The sequence below is a fragment of the Scardinius erythrophthalmus genome (assembly GCF_964197995.2).
Source record: "Scardinius erythrophthalmus genome assembly, chromosome: 20".
Taxonomy (NCBI): domain Eukaryota; kingdom Metazoa; phylum Chordata; class Actinopteri; order Cypriniformes; family Leuciscidae; genus Scardinius; species Scardinius erythrophthalmus.
The window spans coordinates 763,742-779,327 of record NC_138240.1 but is presented as its reverse complement, the minus strand read 5'-3'; the positions used below and the strand labels follow the sequence as shown (position 1 = coordinate 779,327).

The 15,586-nt window shown below is 38.7% G+C and overlaps 2 protein-coding genes and 1 pseudogene across 12 annotated transcripts in view; 1 reads left to right on the top strand and 2 right to left on the bottom strand.

The window, feature by feature from the left end:
• Positions 1-447: 447 nt before the first annotated feature.
• Positions 448-5,433, bottom strand: LOC308680423 (polyunsaturated fatty acid 5-lipoxygenase-like; annotated as a pseudogene). The gene is made up of 12 exons: positions 5,407-5,433; positions 5,240-5,307; positions 4,987-5,109; positions 4,407-4,513; positions 4,101-4,270; positions 3,832-3,978; positions 3,527-3,735; positions 3,378-3,464; positions 2,964-3,133; positions 2,034-2,158; positions 884-984; positions 448-802 (listed from the first exon to the last, which is right to left on the bottom strand). The product of its transcript is annotated as a polyunsaturated fatty acid 5-lipoxygenase-like (transcript).
• Positions 5,240-6,313, bottom strand: LOC308680384 (polyunsaturated fatty acid 5-lipoxygenase-like; the record flags this gene model as incomplete). Its single annotated transcript, XM_081348500.1, has 3 exons — positions 5,240-5,321; positions 5,407-5,600; positions 6,143-6,313. 2 exons carry the CDS (start codon positions 6,311-6,313, stop codon positions 5,436-5,438), a joined length of 336 nt encoding a protein of 111 aa, XP_081204626.1. The 3' UTR covers positions 5,240-5,321; positions 5,407-5,435.
• A 2,914-nt stretch (positions 6,314-9,227) lies between these two features.
• The window catches only part of gramd2b (GRAM domain containing 2B), a 13,525-nt gene continuing 7,166 nt past the window's right edge, over positions 9,228-15,586 (top strand). For 2 of the 10 annotated variants that reach the window (XM_081349722.1, XM_081349718.1), the window contains exons 1-8: positions 9,228-9,337; positions 10,034-10,153; positions 13,313-13,400; positions 13,726-13,795; positions 13,879-13,982; positions 14,883-14,978; positions 15,064-15,135; positions 15,220-15,276. In XM_081349722.1, coding sequence (XP_081205848.1) covers positions 9,240-9,337; positions 10,034-10,153; positions 13,313-13,400; positions 13,726-13,795; positions 13,879-13,982; positions 14,883-14,978; positions 15,064-15,135; positions 15,220-15,276 — 705 coding nt within the window. In that variant the 5' untranslated portion in view covers positions 9,228-9,239. Of the gene's footprint in view, positions 9,338-9,628; positions 9,948-10,033; positions 10,154-13,312; positions 13,401-13,725; positions 13,796-13,878; positions 13,983-14,882; positions 14,988-15,063; positions 15,136-15,216; positions 15,277-15,586 lie in introns of those variants that run through there. The other 8 variants (XM_081349721.1, XM_081349717.1, XM_081349720.1 and 5 more) reach the window with 5 other exon arrangements.

Here is a 15,586-nt window from a genome sequence, read left to right as displayed (position 1 = left end):
TTAACATTTTATACTTTAAAAACTGTTTTGAAATTGTGAAAACAAACCAACAATCGGATTAAATCAACAGAAGAAAAACAAAAGCAATATATAAACATAAAACGACAAATTATGTAATAAAATGAATACATGATAGCCTAAATCAAACGACAACTACATGAATGACTTGCGATTATAAAATTAAATAGAATAAAAACATACACATACATTTCAATCATTGTGAATATCGACTGCACATTTAATTGTTTTTATTTTGTGTAGACATTCATTTCTTAGTATATTTAACATCATTTTCATCCAGACTAGCATTTTCACTAAAAATCCTTGCAGTTACTGTAGCAGTTATTTTGTTGGTTGTGAAAAAGCCCAGTTGAGTTGCCTTTTCTCTTTATATATTGGCTGAAATCACTGCAAACAGGGTTTGCTAGTTTCCCCAGCGCTGTTCTCTCAGACGGCCACACTGTTGGGGATTCGGTCTGGAGACAGTACCAATACGGCACTTGCAAATCCTCATTTCGGCTCTTGATGATGTTGGTCACTTCAGCTAATTTCTTGCGGAAAGTCTTGGCGGCTTCCATGTACAGTATCAGTTCCAGTACATATCTGGATACTCGCCTAGAATCAGTCAAACCTCGTTGTCCTGGAATTGACTGAGGGCCCAAACTGCTCCAAGATGCCAAGAGGAACGTCCGCGGTCCGGCAGACTCTCCATGATGTGCTTCATATCCACCTGGCCCTTCTGAGCCGGAGGGGGCTTCCGCATGGTGGAAGGGCTGTTGGGGACCCAGGAGAACCAGTCGTACTGGAACACAGGACAGACACACAGATATCAGAAGAGTGTGAGATCACATATTCATCCTGAAGAGTGTGTGTGTAAACGCACCTGTCCAAAGTTGACTGCAGCGTGTTGTGCTGAAGCTGTGAAAATCACAACGGTCAGGAACTCGATCAACTGCTCCCGAGTGTTCAGGGAATCCGGGAACTCTGTGAACATTGGCTACAGGTTTACCACATGCATGCATTTAAGAGTGACGTAAACAATGTATATGCTAGCATACAAACATTGTAAACATGTCACATCCCAGGGCGTAATTGACCGTTCGCAAAGACCTACAATGGTCAATACACCATTTTTCAAGTTCAAGTCCACAGACGTCAATCTGCTAACTCATGTCTGGTTTGTTTTTCCTGATAAAAATGGCAATTCGACCTTATGATTGATCAGATTGCCCATCAATCAAACAGTGTTGCGTGTTAATCTTGTTGTACATTTACATTTATTCATTTAGCAGACGCTTTTATCCAAAGCGACTTACAAATGAGAACAATAGAAGCAGTTAAACTAACAGTAGGACAACAATATGCAAGTGCTATGACCCTTCTCAGTTTAATCTAACGCAGAATTATTTTTTATTTTTTTTAGAATAGAATGGAGAAGTAGAGAAAGTGTTAGTATTACTGGATCAAGTGCTGTCGAAAAAGAAGTGTCTTCAGCCGTTTCTTGAAAGTGGCTATGGACTCAGCAGCTCTGGTTGAGTTCGGCAGATCATTCCTCCAGCAGGGAACAGTCATGGTAAAGGTCCGAGAAAGAGATTTTGTGCCTCTTTGAGATGGCACCACAAGACGTCGTTCACTTGCAGAGCGCAAGTTCCTGGATGGCACGTAAGTCTGAAGTTAAGAGTTAAAGTAAAAGGGAGCAGAACCAGTGGTTGTTCTGTAGGCAAACGACCACTGGTTCTGCTCCCTTTTACTTTAACTCTTAAAGTAACTCTTTTTACTTTAACTGCTGTTGTACAACAGTTCACTGAAGACTTGGTTTTCTTAAGTTCACTGACAGTTGAGGGATTTAAATTTGAAACGGTTTACAATGTGATTATTTTGGAAGCAGTGGGAAGGCGGATGCCATTTTGGTTAATGTCAATGTTTTCTCCTGTCTTTGGTTAGAGAGGGAGTTGGGTATGAATTATTGAATATACCAAATAAAGTTTAATTTGGAATTTTTGTAATGCTGGGACAGGAGATCCTGTACTCACCACAATTCTTCGGACAATTCTTCAGACCAGAGAAGCAAACATCCTGAACAAATGCTTGAATCTCCTTGTCTTTCTGAACCATCTCATCACTGCCATAGCAGATCTTCACCACGTCAGAAACAAAACTGGAGGAAGATCAAGTTAAATGACTCAGCAAGTTTCCCACCCACAGTTCGTTAAGCATTTGCACGACGGTTAATCTCAAATCTGACACCGCATCTATAATATGGTTTGGTTAAAAAAAAAAAAAAAAAAAAAAAAGGGCCAGTGCTGCATTGTCAAAGAAGTTTCATTTGCACACGTTAGGCCTTGTAGGTTAAAACATTGAAGTACAAGACACGAAAGAGAACATGCGCGTTAAAAGTTGTGCGTGAATACTAAATTGAGTTTCATGTCTTGCGCTTAATGGACAAATTCACACAAAATTATCAAAATGCCCATCTTAGCGAGTATCCTAGTAAACAGTCGTTTACATTTAGTCATTTAGCAGACGCTTTTATCCAAAGCGACTTACAAATTAGGACTAAATTAAGCGAGTCATCATGAAGAGGCAAAAACAAAAACGCAAGTGCTCAAGAAGTTTATGTCTTAAGTGAACAGTCGAGAAAGGCAGCGCATGTGTACCGTATCAGTATATTGATCCATGCATTAGGTCTTAAAGGGACAGCAGCCTAATATGCATGCATGATTATTTGTTCTTATTTTATTACTGGATTTTTGCCTTTAATAATGTTTGAAATTTATATGGGTTACACTAGTTTCGCTGTGGTACCAACTGGAACAGAGAATTGCGAAATTTCACTGGTATCTAAAATTTGTCTCATAACCTTTTTCATTACAATACAAGCACATAAAAACTGAACCGGGAGTAATTCAAACAGTCACACCCCTAATTTGAAAATCTGTACATTTGTGTATTTAATCAAGTACCTTTTGACTGCCTCCCAGACCATCATGCCGTCGTCTCTGTAGTAGTAGTTGGGCAGATCTTCCACTCCTCGAGCTTTCATGGCCTCAGGGAAGCACATGGACTTATAGGTTAAAGTCTTCATGGCCTTTTGAATCACTTCCACAATTGCAGATCCTCCAGTGGCATTAGCCTTTGAAACACAAGGACACGAGTGAATCTTTGAGTCTCAGACTACATTTTTGTAGACACTTCTTTAGAGAAGTGCAGTGAAGTCTACAAAACGGAAGCCAGAGCCGACAGCTAGAGGACTGAATATCAAGCCAAAGACTGCATGCCTCTTCAGACCTCAAAGTCATGTGAAAGAACCAGGAATAACCATGAAAAGAAAAACTGTGGTTCCTTAAAGGGAACTGTTTATTCAGGGTTAAAGATACCTTGTCAAAAAGCCCAGATTCACAGATGAGTTTCTCTCGAGCCGCAGTGTTGATGGCAATGGTGAAACGGACATGAGGTATCAGCAGCTGTGAGGAGAACATAAAGGCTGCAGTGATTTTCTGCAAGATGACGGCCTTCGAGAATCTACCTTGTACACTGGATGGACTGCAGCGAGCTGTCTGTACATGGCTATGGCAAAAACCTCAGATGTCAGATGTGTCCTGAGAAGGTGTGTGACCACCTGGTGTACATTAAAGTCGGAGGATTTCACCCACATCTTGGCTAGCATCCAGTCGTAGCGATCATCGCTCGGGAGAAACAGTGTTCGCCCCCCCCAGCAGGGGTCTGACGACTGAGCTGTTTCAGATCAAGTAAACCAACAGAATATTTAGGTAAACTCAGAGCGCTAACTTAATTTGAAGTAATATTTCACCAAATGATTTCTACAGACACCTGAATAGCGATCGGCATGATTTCATTCTGGCTGTTCCTGTACAGAAGGCAGAAGGGAGCAGACAGACACTGCTGGGTGTTCGGGTCGGTGGCATTGGCTCGCACTCCCTCCAGGATCGCATAGTCTGCGATGTAGACGTTTCCCTCCTGTAATAGAGAGGTGTTTAGAGTGACACTGGAGAAAAGCTCATCATTCTTCATTCACATCCAGAACTGACCACTGCAACGGTCCAGTCTACACCACTGAGGACCAAGCATTATCTTCTGACCTTTAACTCCTCCTGTAGTGTGAGACCTCGATCCAGGGAGTCTTTCACCATCTCCTGCGAGACTGCGAACCCGTCTGGAAGACTCGTGCACTTCCGGATCACAGGATTGCAGCCGTTTAAGAACTGATAGCCAAACATGAAGTCCTCTTCCCAGTTCTGCATCACATATTCTGGGAATAATGCCAGTGAGTTTAGGGGAATGCAAACAATGGGTCTTTGCCTGTTCATTTCATGTCTTTGCCCACAATAAGTTGGACAGCTCATTTTTATATAGAAAAAAAAAAAACAGGAAGAAACTGTTCAAACCTGACACAGGGCTCTTGATTGTTAAATAGATTTCTTGAAAATCTTCAATATCTGTCCAAGACGACTGGAACGAGCTCTTCAGTTTGTTAAGACCAAGATTCTTGATCCTGAAAGAGATCACATCAGGAAAAATACACGCTCATAATCAGATGTTCTGGTTCGTTTCAGCTTCACTTGTTTCTCTATTTTGGGATATTCCCTGGTTAAAGAGTTCACACAAAAATCATTTACTCAGCCTTATGTTCCAAACCTGTATGAATTTCTCTTCAGTTGAACACATATACATATAATAATGTTGGTAACCAGACAGTCGACAGTAACACTGACATCCATATATAGTAAAAAAAAAAAAAAAAAAAAAAAAAAAAAGAGCCAATGGTTACCGTAAACTGTCTGGTTACCAACATTATTTAAAATATATTTTAGTTCATTCAGGTTTGGATCAACATGAGTAAATGACAAAATTTGGATTTTGGGGTGAACTGTCCTTTTCAGCAGTCAAACAGGGGCATTGGAAGTCAATAATAGCATATTTGTTATGGATGCAGGCGAAGGGATGAATGCAAACGGTGTAACCTACGCTTCAGTGATGTTAGCATTGAAGTCCACAGCTTTGTCAGCTTCAAACTGAACATCCAGAGGGAGTTCACTGCTCGAGTTGGCATCTATGCTCAAGGGGAAACCAGGCTGCCACTCCTTCACCCTTCAAGGAAAGTGATATGACGGTGTAAGTGTTAAGCATTTTAAACTAAAACATCTGGGGGGAAATAAAGACAACATTTACACCACCAAATGATAGAATATGGTCCAGGATTGTAACGGTGTCCTCAAACCTGAACAGTTGTTGTCTGGATTCCAGTTCCGTGCGTCTGTGATCATTTAGCAAACTGGATTTATCATCCTGAGACAGTCGAGCTAAAGGAACACACACATAAATTACAGTATTTGAGACATGCTTGATTCAGGCCTGGATAGTGATCAGAGTCGGGATAGGACTCACCCTTGCCTTCTCGAAGAACCACCGCATTTTCATTGGCGATCCAGCGATAACGGGAAGTCGAAGCGATCTCCGGAGGGAGACGTCACACTGATGTCTCGACAGTACCACTGATCATGGAGCAAGTTCTTCTTCTCAAGCTTCACCAGCACGATATCTCCCAGCGTCTCCTTCACACGGACGTCGATGGGCATCACCTTTAACGACAGCTTCTGTTAGACATACAGAGCCTTTACAATTCGGTGGCCCGTTTCAAGCACAACTGACTGAGGGTCCTTCTGTTATGAGGGCCGTTTCCAGTAAAACAGGCCTCGACTGGACATCACAGGGTGTGTGCAAACATTAAAGAGGGTTAGAGATTAAGAGTTAAGATTTTTTTTTCTTACTACATCACGCAATTCTGAGAAAAAGAATTGCAAGATAAAAAGTTATATTATCTTTTTAATTGTTATACCTTGTTTGGCGGAAACAAGCTTCCATACATTGTCAAACATATGTTAAATTAGATGATCTGTCAGAGTGCTTTATATTGCATAAACTGGGCAAATGAAGAACTACGTGGAAACTTTGGGTTACAGAAACGCAGTTTGGAGAACCTTTAAACAGTCGGTCATAGCGACTGTGATCTCTCACTTTTTGTGAGGAAACAAAAAAGGATTTAATGATCTGATAAGTGATAAACTATTTTTTATGTGATATTTAATAACATATACGCGCATCAAGAAAAAACAGATCTGACCGTTCCTCTTGCAAAACTTTCAAAGAGGGATTTGTCCAGCAGAGTCCGGCCAGTGCATCTCTCCGTGCCGACCAGCGTCAGGTGAGCGTGATCTAATGTCCCAGCGAACTCCTGTTTCCCAGTGCGGACAGAGACGGTGTACGTCAACATTGTGCTCGGATGGGAAGACATTAGAGTAACTGACTCTCACACCTGAGGCGTTTTAAAGTTAAATTCAGTTTCTGATTCGGGTGTGGTCTATCAATCTAACTTGTGATGATAGGCTTCTTGTGGTCTTTATCAAGAGATGCAGGTGTTACGAGATGTTCTGACTCAGTGGGTGGAGTTACTGAGTATTCACGCGCGGAACTGGGAATCAAGCTCCTTATCACAGCAGGATTAATGGATTATATAAAAAAGGCACATTTACTGTAGTTATCAATGCATAAACTGTAATAAATAAATACAAAATAAAAAAGTTGTTGGTTTAACTTAAAAAAGTAAGTTACCTGTTTGCCTAAAACATTTTTTTAGTTCATTAACATTTTTATTTTGAATTTATACAATGAAGGAGATTGTTAAAAAAAATAGAAACTCAAAATATCTGAACCACATTAGCTGATTTGACAAAAGATAAAAAAAGTTGTGATGACAAATCATGAAAATATATATATTTTTTACTGTATACAATTGTTTATAGTTTCGTAACCGTTTTATATATATATATATATAAATGTATTAATTAGCTCGTTTTGCGCAGTTGTCGCTTTCCTGAATGATTGCAGGCATTCACTTTGTGTAACGTTAGAATAAACACAGCAAATCTCAACACTGATTTCATTTCGTTGTGCTTTTCCTTTGTACCTCACAATGCTTTAAAACTGTAGGCCTATCTTTTACTAATTCTCATTCGTTGAATGCAATAACTGAAATAAACTTGTATAAACGTATCAAGTTTTTAAATCTATCCTAGCGTGATTGTTCTGAACTTATTGTTTATTTTGTAAATATAAGAAAAATAACTAAAAACCACACAAAAGCATGAATGTGTTTAATACAAAAGTAAAATTTGGATTAAACTAAATTGTACGAACAGAAGTGTAAAAATTAAACGCTACTGCAAATGAGAAAAATGTAATTTACTGAAACTTTTAATGTTATCCATGTTATATTTCATCTGCTACAACAATGTGAACTTTTATAATGCATTCATTTGAGGAGAATCAAAGATAAAAGTGTTACTGCATTTCTTTCAGATACGGTAGGAAATTAAATGACATGAAATGTGAAGGATTGTTAAGTGTGACATGAGGATTGTTGTGTCAGGATGCTTGCTACTATACAGAGAGCAACCTCTAAATACGCTATTTTATGACAAAGCTGTATGTCCCAAAGCTTGACTGCTTTTCTGCTACTACACACTCAAAAGTATCAAGTACCAGATATCAAGTGCATACTGTGTAGTATGGTAGGGTGTAGTATAAGTAGGTGAACTACTTATAGCAACAACATTTTCCTGCAAAAGCGCGACACTTAGTGGAGAGAAGCGGTAATTACAACATAATGCAGAACAACAGACAAGAGTTTGGACACGCAGACTGAATTTAATTTTCTCTTAATACTAAAACCCATTTAATCTACAGGCTGCTTAAATGCATAAAAATTAGTTTTATAGGACAGGCAAACACAAATTCTTGTTTTAGATTAAAAAAAAATCTTTTCATGTAAATTAAAGGAAATTCAGCACACATTCCCAGACTTCCATTTGTGTTATTTTAGAGTTTTCACTTTACACTAAATATGCACCATTAGCAAAATAGACATAATACAGAATGATTAGATATGTTCAAACTTTTGGCATATTTACATATAGATATAATAATAACAATACTAAACTTGATTTATATAGCACTTTTCAGGCAGAAAATGCAGTTCAAAGTGCTTTACATAAAAAATGATACAGTCAAATATCAACAGTGACATCACATTCAATAAAAACATGTGCATCACACATACGAGATAAAAAACATTAAATGCAACACAAACAGGATGGGATACTAAAACAGATTAATGATAATCATAAAAGTACAAGTAATCAGCAACAACACATCTAATGATAAAACATATAGGAGACAATTTATTATAAGCACAATTCAGAGTAACTAATTAATGCCAGAGTAAAAAGATTCATTTTTGACTTTCTTTTAAAAATATTAAGATTAATTCCCAAATATCGGATGTGTTCCTAGTTATGCATAAGTTACAGAGGCCGGATCACAGATTTACCTTATTAGATGAACTTACGGTTCTTGATGGGATATAATTAACGAGAGAAATGGCAATATAGTTATAGGTCCTTGTCCATTACGAGCTTGTGATGTGATGTGATGAGGAGGACTTTAAAATCTATTCTGAAAGTTATATGTCATATGTTCTCATGTATGTTATATGAGCTGCTGAAGTTTGGATAAGATGAAGTCCATTTACTGATTTTTGTGCGCGACCAGTAAAAAGTGCATTACAATAGTCAAGTCTACATGTGATAAGAGCTTGGTTTGTTTTTTCTGCAGCTTTCTGGATTAAAAAAGGTCGAATTTTAGTTTCTTAGGTGAAAAAATGAAGATTTTGAAGATTATGGGAGTTAAAACTTAAATCTGAGTCTAAAATAACACCAAGACTTCAGTTTAACCAGATTCTGGAGCAACATTTCTCCTTTAGTTTTAGTGCTAACTAATGTCAGTCTTATCCTCATTTAAGTTTAGAAAGTTATTACTATTACCAAAACAATAAAGGACTGAGCCAGCGGGTTTCATGTTTCTCAGACACATGCTCTCCAAGTTTAACATACAAATCTCTCCCTTTAATATGTTTAACCCAATTTAACACACATATCAGACCTTAAGCTTTTCCAAACGATTGATTAAAATATCATGGTATTCGACTTTAGAGCTTTTGACATTTGTTTAGTCCCTTTCCCCCAAATGTAGGATCATCTTTTCCCCACAGTGTGTTTTTGTTGAGCTGTACATGTGCATTAGTCAGCAAGAGCGTGGATTACTGATTAACTCCGTCAGTTTGTGGGTCAGAAGCTCGTCCGGCTGCAGAAGATCTGATCCTGATGGAGAGACAGGAGGACTGGAGGAGCAGGAGCGATGCGTGTCGGCCGATGTGCTCCGGTCCTCCACATCTGCAGACCGGCGAGTGTGTGTCGCCACGGTACGACCATCTTCTCTTTGATCAGCGTGTTTTACACAGTAATGCCAAATGCATGATCAGTATATTAAACTCATGAATGATGCATGATGTCGTTTTGTGTGTTATGCATCCAAATTCATTTTTAAATGTTCATATTTGCTATTATTGTGAAATGTCGTGGATTATGGAACAGAGCGCAGAGTTTGTTGACTTTATGTGAGCAGAAGGACTTTGTCTTGTGTCTGTATTGGCAAACACTAAGCATGATGGTGAACTGGACAGAGTAAAGCTGAAGATTAAAACACAAACACTGACACTCTCATTAATAAAGTTTATTTACTGGCATTGGTGGTTCGGCAGCGAGAGCTGAGCTCCACTCCATCAGACTGAGTCTTGCAGACAGACTCTTATTTCAGTAACACTAAACCTCAGCCTGAATGTTCTGGTGTAAGGAGACGAGTCGGCTCGGGTTAAATAACGCGTGACGTACGTGCAGTGGACACGAGAGCAGGGGTTTCTCCAGTAAAACATTCTGGCTGAATTAACTCCAGAAATGGATATGAGTGCTATAGTGAGATCTTTCTAGAAGATGTTTAAAGCTTGAGGATCTCTGCGAGCTGAACTGTTTACGGTAACACGAGATGTTTGTCAGTTCTGTTGTGCTGGTGTTTATTTACTTCACATGATGTTTGACCGAATGCATTTATGTTTTCACAGTCAGAATGCTGAAAACGGAGACGAGGAGGACGGGAACAGAATGACGAGGCCTGAGGCTCTGATCTCGCTGGACGCTGAAGCCGACGTCTCTGCCAGAAGAAGAAAACCAACCCTCGTCAGGTTAGAGATGCTCTTCTTCTCGTTCTCCTGCACAAATATCGAAACATTCTTAAATCAAGAGACATTTACTGGAGAAGAAGCAAAATGACTGAAGATATTAAGTCTTTTCTAATGAAAAAAGCATCAAAATTAAGCAAATTTATGTTTAAAACAAGAACAAATGGTGTCAGAAAATATTATCTTGTTTTCACTTTGAATTAAGATTATTTTTCTGACTCCATTTTCTGATCTTTGTTCTTGTTTTAAACACAAACTCACTTCATTATAAAAAAAAAAAAATCATCAAGCAAGACTTAGGGCCCTATCTCGCACCCAGCGCAATTGACTGTGTACAGCGACGCATGTTGCATTCCTATTTTGACTTTTCCCTCCACAGACGCACGTCGGTAAATTAGGGAATGAACTTGCGCTCCCGGGGGCGGTTCAGCGAAAAGAGGAGGCGTGTTCCGGCGCAAACGTTCCCTGGTGCTATTTTGCAGTTTCAGAAAACAATTCCGCCACTGACCAGGAGAAGCCTCGTCTAAAGTCAGCGGCGCGTCCACATGTTATTCAGAGGCTATTTTAAGGGCGCATGCTTGGCCATAATCAATGTAGAGTGTGCACAACGCACACACACTTTGCTTCTCTCATCTACACACAGACGCAGCAGTTTCATTTTTAGAAAACCATACATAATTACAAGGAAAAATATTCCACACGAGGGAAATCAGTAGCTATGTTTCCATCAACTTGTCAATCAAATTATCTGAAGTTCGGAAAAAAAAAGTGTGTTTGCTGAAAGTGTGTTTCCATCAAACGGCTTTAAAGGGAATAAAAACCTGTGCGTAATGACGTCACATGCTGTTTTGCGATCAAATTGGTATATCGAATTGATTTGAGACATTTTAAGGTGTTTCCATTCATTTTCACACTGAATCACACAACATTCAAGCAAACATTTGCGAACAAAGTTTTGCTAGACAAAATGGATCGCGCCATCTACCAACAAATGATCAATATTGCACAAGTTGTAATGGTGCAGAGTCCTGCACGGGTCCATTTTTTGAGACCGCCCCGCCCGTACCCGCAAAGTTCAGCAGATCTGACCCGTGCTGCGATAAATCGCACACAAGCTAAAATCATTCAATTTAAAGTGCTTTATTTTTTATCTCGCACCTCTCTCAACATCACCATAGTCTCATGAATGGGCTAATGAGCGCTAAAGTGCGCTTTGTTTTGGGCCATTCAAGTAGCCCTAGGCTACCTCCAGTTCACGTGCGGGCGCCTCTCCATGTCCTGATTATAGCCTATTGCCTGAGATTTAGCTCTTATATATTAAATCCAGGAAAATGGTTGATTAAACATTGATTAAAATTAAGATACAATTAATACGAAATGAAATTCACTTTAAAGAAAGTCTTTCTACAAAAACAAACTTAATAAAGTTGTCAAAATCATGTCTGCCCACTCCATTTGTCTCCCGATATTCGGGATCATCTTATCTTATTCATGCTTTTTTCACTTTTCATATAATCAACATAAAAAAAATACATAAAAACTAAATCGTTTTTTAATGACAGGGCTACAACACAGGCTTATTAGCCTGCCCTACAATCATTGAATATTATTTTGCTTGATTGACGGGTTTTTATTTAAAAGAAAGAGCGTAGCCTACGTTTGTAGACCTATAATAGGCTATGGGCAATTTACTTAGGCCTACTAAAATATAATTAATATTATTTTATTGCATTTGTATTAGTTGTTTGAAGAGTAAAAAAATAATAAAAAAAAATCGGTCGATCTTAACGCAAGTTTACTACAACCGGCCATTCGGTCGGACTAAAAGGGGGGGAAAAAATTATTGGGTCGGTCCTAAATTGACAGGATCGGTCGGGTAACGGCAAAGACTATTTTTAAGGATGCCCAAAACACAATATTTGCGAGTGTGTAATGGCAATTTAGACAAACAAATATTACACATATTTTTCATCTGCTACCCGCCCGCAAGGAGTTCATTATCCGCCCGCATCCCCGCCTGTGAATTTTAGGAATCATGTCACAATCAATCCGTTTTAGCCACTTTTATGCAGGTACCCAACCCATTGCAGGACTCTAGGTGCTTATGTGACAGCTGATAGCGACATTATTTGACTGTTATGGCATTTCTTAGATTTTTGCTATAATAGCCGTTTTATTTTTCTGTTAAATTCAATTCAAAAAGTATCTCGTCTCCTCGTTTGTCCACGTTGTTGACACCGCCCATGTGTGCAAACCAGACAGTATTATAATGGGTGCAAACTGGGCGGAAATTAACTAAAACTTTTTCTTTTGTGGTGGGTTGTACCCAAAATGACCTAAAACTTAATCGCAATGCATTATTTATTCGGCAAATAACGTTTCCATCAGCGTTTATTGCATAAACCGTATATCGATCAAGATCAAATCCGATCAGACCGACCGTATTTCATTTTAGTCGATATTCAAGAAATTCAATCGAATTTTACTGTTTCCATAAGGCATTTTTCATTCGATATCACATAATTCGGATAAAAACGTGGTGATGGAAACATGGCTATTGTTGTGTCCACGAAGATGTGAAAAACTAGGCATAAATCTAGCTTAGACATTTACCCAAATGATCATACGCCTGTTTAAGCGAAGCTAATCTGGGTGTGTTTCTCCATCCCCAATGTCACTTCTCTGTGTTTTACGGCCCTGACGAGAACGCCGGTCTCCTCGGCTGTGAACCGCTCCTGGCGCGCGTCTGGCAAATCCGCCGTTATAATAGCAATCCGCCATGGAACAAGTGCTCCTGCTCTTAAAGGGAATGTGAGATGTCGCTCTGATTGGTTTATTTCACGTAAAGCCCAAACCACACCTATGAGTAATGAAGCGACTTCAGACCAACACATTTTAGATTTGCGTCGGGCGCAAGAGTCATTTATCCCGCCGGTATAATAGCAACAGCGACCGAGATCCGCCCACAAAGTTACTTGCGTTTCAGATCATTAAAATAGGGCCCAGAATATCTTCCGTCATTTTGATTCTCCAGTATCTTGATTTAAGAATGTTTCGATATTTGTACTGGAAAACAAGACAGAATTTTTTTTTCAGTGTAAATATAGTTTTAATCAGTCTAATGCGTTCACTCCAGATGTGTCTGTGCTTCTCTTGATTCAGATCCAAAACACTTGATCCTTCACTTCTTCTGCAAGTCCAGAGTGACTCTGAATCCAAGTGTGAACGCAGAAAACCGCAGTCCTGTCATGTGCGTGTCATATCCCCGTGCGACGCGAGACTGGTGACGTGATCCAGGGTCACATATATTCCATCATGGGATCATTTTATGAATTTAGTTTTATTTAATTTTGTTTTTATTCATTTTTTGTTTTTCATTTGATTTTATGAATTAAGCAGCTCATAAACATACTTCATCACTAGAAAGATATTGAAATAACCTGTTAAACATGAATATATTATGTGACATTTCCCCTTATATAGAGGCTTTTTGGCATATATGGTTCTTTAAAACTGAGTCAAGAACCCTAGAGTTCTGTATAGAACCCGACTGAAGCGTTTGTGTTGTGTTTCAGTCTCTGCGCACTAATTCCCAGTACCACAAAGTTTTTAAAGACATAAGTGAAGATGAACATCTGAGACAGAGTACGTATCCTCAGTTTGATGTTTGACAATGATTATTTCACTTTTAATGAACACACAGCGAAGCTTTGATTGGTTTATTCCAGGTTACACATGCGCCCTGCAGAAGGACATGCTGTACCAGGGCAGACTGTTCGTGTCCGACAACTGGATCTGTTTCCATTCCAAAGTGTTCGGAAAAGACACTAAGGTAAAACCTGAACCTACACTAGCGTTCAGAAGTTTGAAGTCAGTAAGATTCTGAAGGAGTCTCTTCTGCTCACCAAAGCTGCGTTTATTTGATCAAAAATACTGTAAAAACAGTGAAATATTATTCCAATCTAAAACATCTGTTTGAATATATGCTATAGTAAAGTGTAATTTATTCCTGTGATCAAAGCTGAATGTTCAGCATCGTTACTCCAGTCTTCAGTGTCACATGATCCTTCAGAAATCACTCTAATATGAGGATTTGATGATCAAAAACTTTATGATTATTATCAGTGTTCATATTTTTGTGAAATATTTTATTTTTTCAGGATTTTTTAATGAATAGAGAGTTCAAAAGAACTGCGTTTATTTGAAATAGAATCTTTAGCAACATTATAAATGCCTTTACTGTCACTTTTGATCAATTTAACGTGTCCTTGATGAATGAAAATATTAATTTATTTTTACTGACCCCAAACTTTGGAACTGTAGTGTATTTTATATTATATCTCAGGGATGTTCTCAGAACGTGGCAAGATTCTCTCAAAGTTATGAACAAACGTTCTTCTAGTGACGTCGATAGAGTTTGCTTAAATGTCTTTAATAAACAAAAAAAGCATTATTTATACATCGTTGGAAGTTTTTTTTCTTTCTGAAACGTTTCAGTTGGATGTTCCTCTAACGTTTTCTAAATGTTACTTGTTGCAGAGAACATTCAAAAGTAACACTCTCATAATGTTTGAAGAATGATACAATGTAATGTTTCCTTAACTTTCAAATAACCAAGAACATTTTTTTTGCCGTCAATAATTACGTGTTTATAATTTAATGGGAACGTCAGCAAAATGTTCTTAAAGCATATTTTATTAGCTGTTTTTCATCATATTGTTTTTTCCTTCAGATTGCGATTCCAGTGGCTTCAGTGACCGTCATCAAGAAAACGAAGACGGCCATCTTGGTGCCGAACGCACTGGTTATTTCTTCAGCGCACGAGCGGGTAAAAGAGGTTCGGCTTTCATGTGAATCTGCTTGTGATTGTGGCCGTTTTACTACAGTAATCACTGTTATTGTGATTTTTCCAGCATGTGTTTGTTTCGTTTCTGTCTCGAGACACGACTTACAAAGTTTTGATGTCCGTGTGCCCTCAGTTGGTTGTAAGTTCTTCAGTCACACAAATTTAATTGAGTTCAGCTGAATCGTATAGTTTCTGATGAATAAATGTGGCCGGTCTGCAGCAGAAGAGTCCTGGAATCAGTCAGAACATCCTGAGAGCAGATCCGGCATCTCTGCCCACGGTAAGAGCTTTCGGGCCCTTCATTTATACAGCACTTTAACAATACAGATGTTTCACAGCAGCTTTACAGTGATAACAGGAGATTACAGTAACAGAGATTGTTTAGGCTTTACAGCAGATCTAGAATAAAGTTATTGTCCAGATAAAGTTAGTTTTGATTGATTCATTTCTGTTGTATTGATTATTGACTATTGATTCACATCTTTAACCTCGCGCACGAGCAGATCCGTTTCATCGCTAGAGAAGTGTTCAGTTTTTCCGCTTGCTTGCGCGAGCGCAACTGGCTTTTAAAGGGAATGTGAGATGAGACT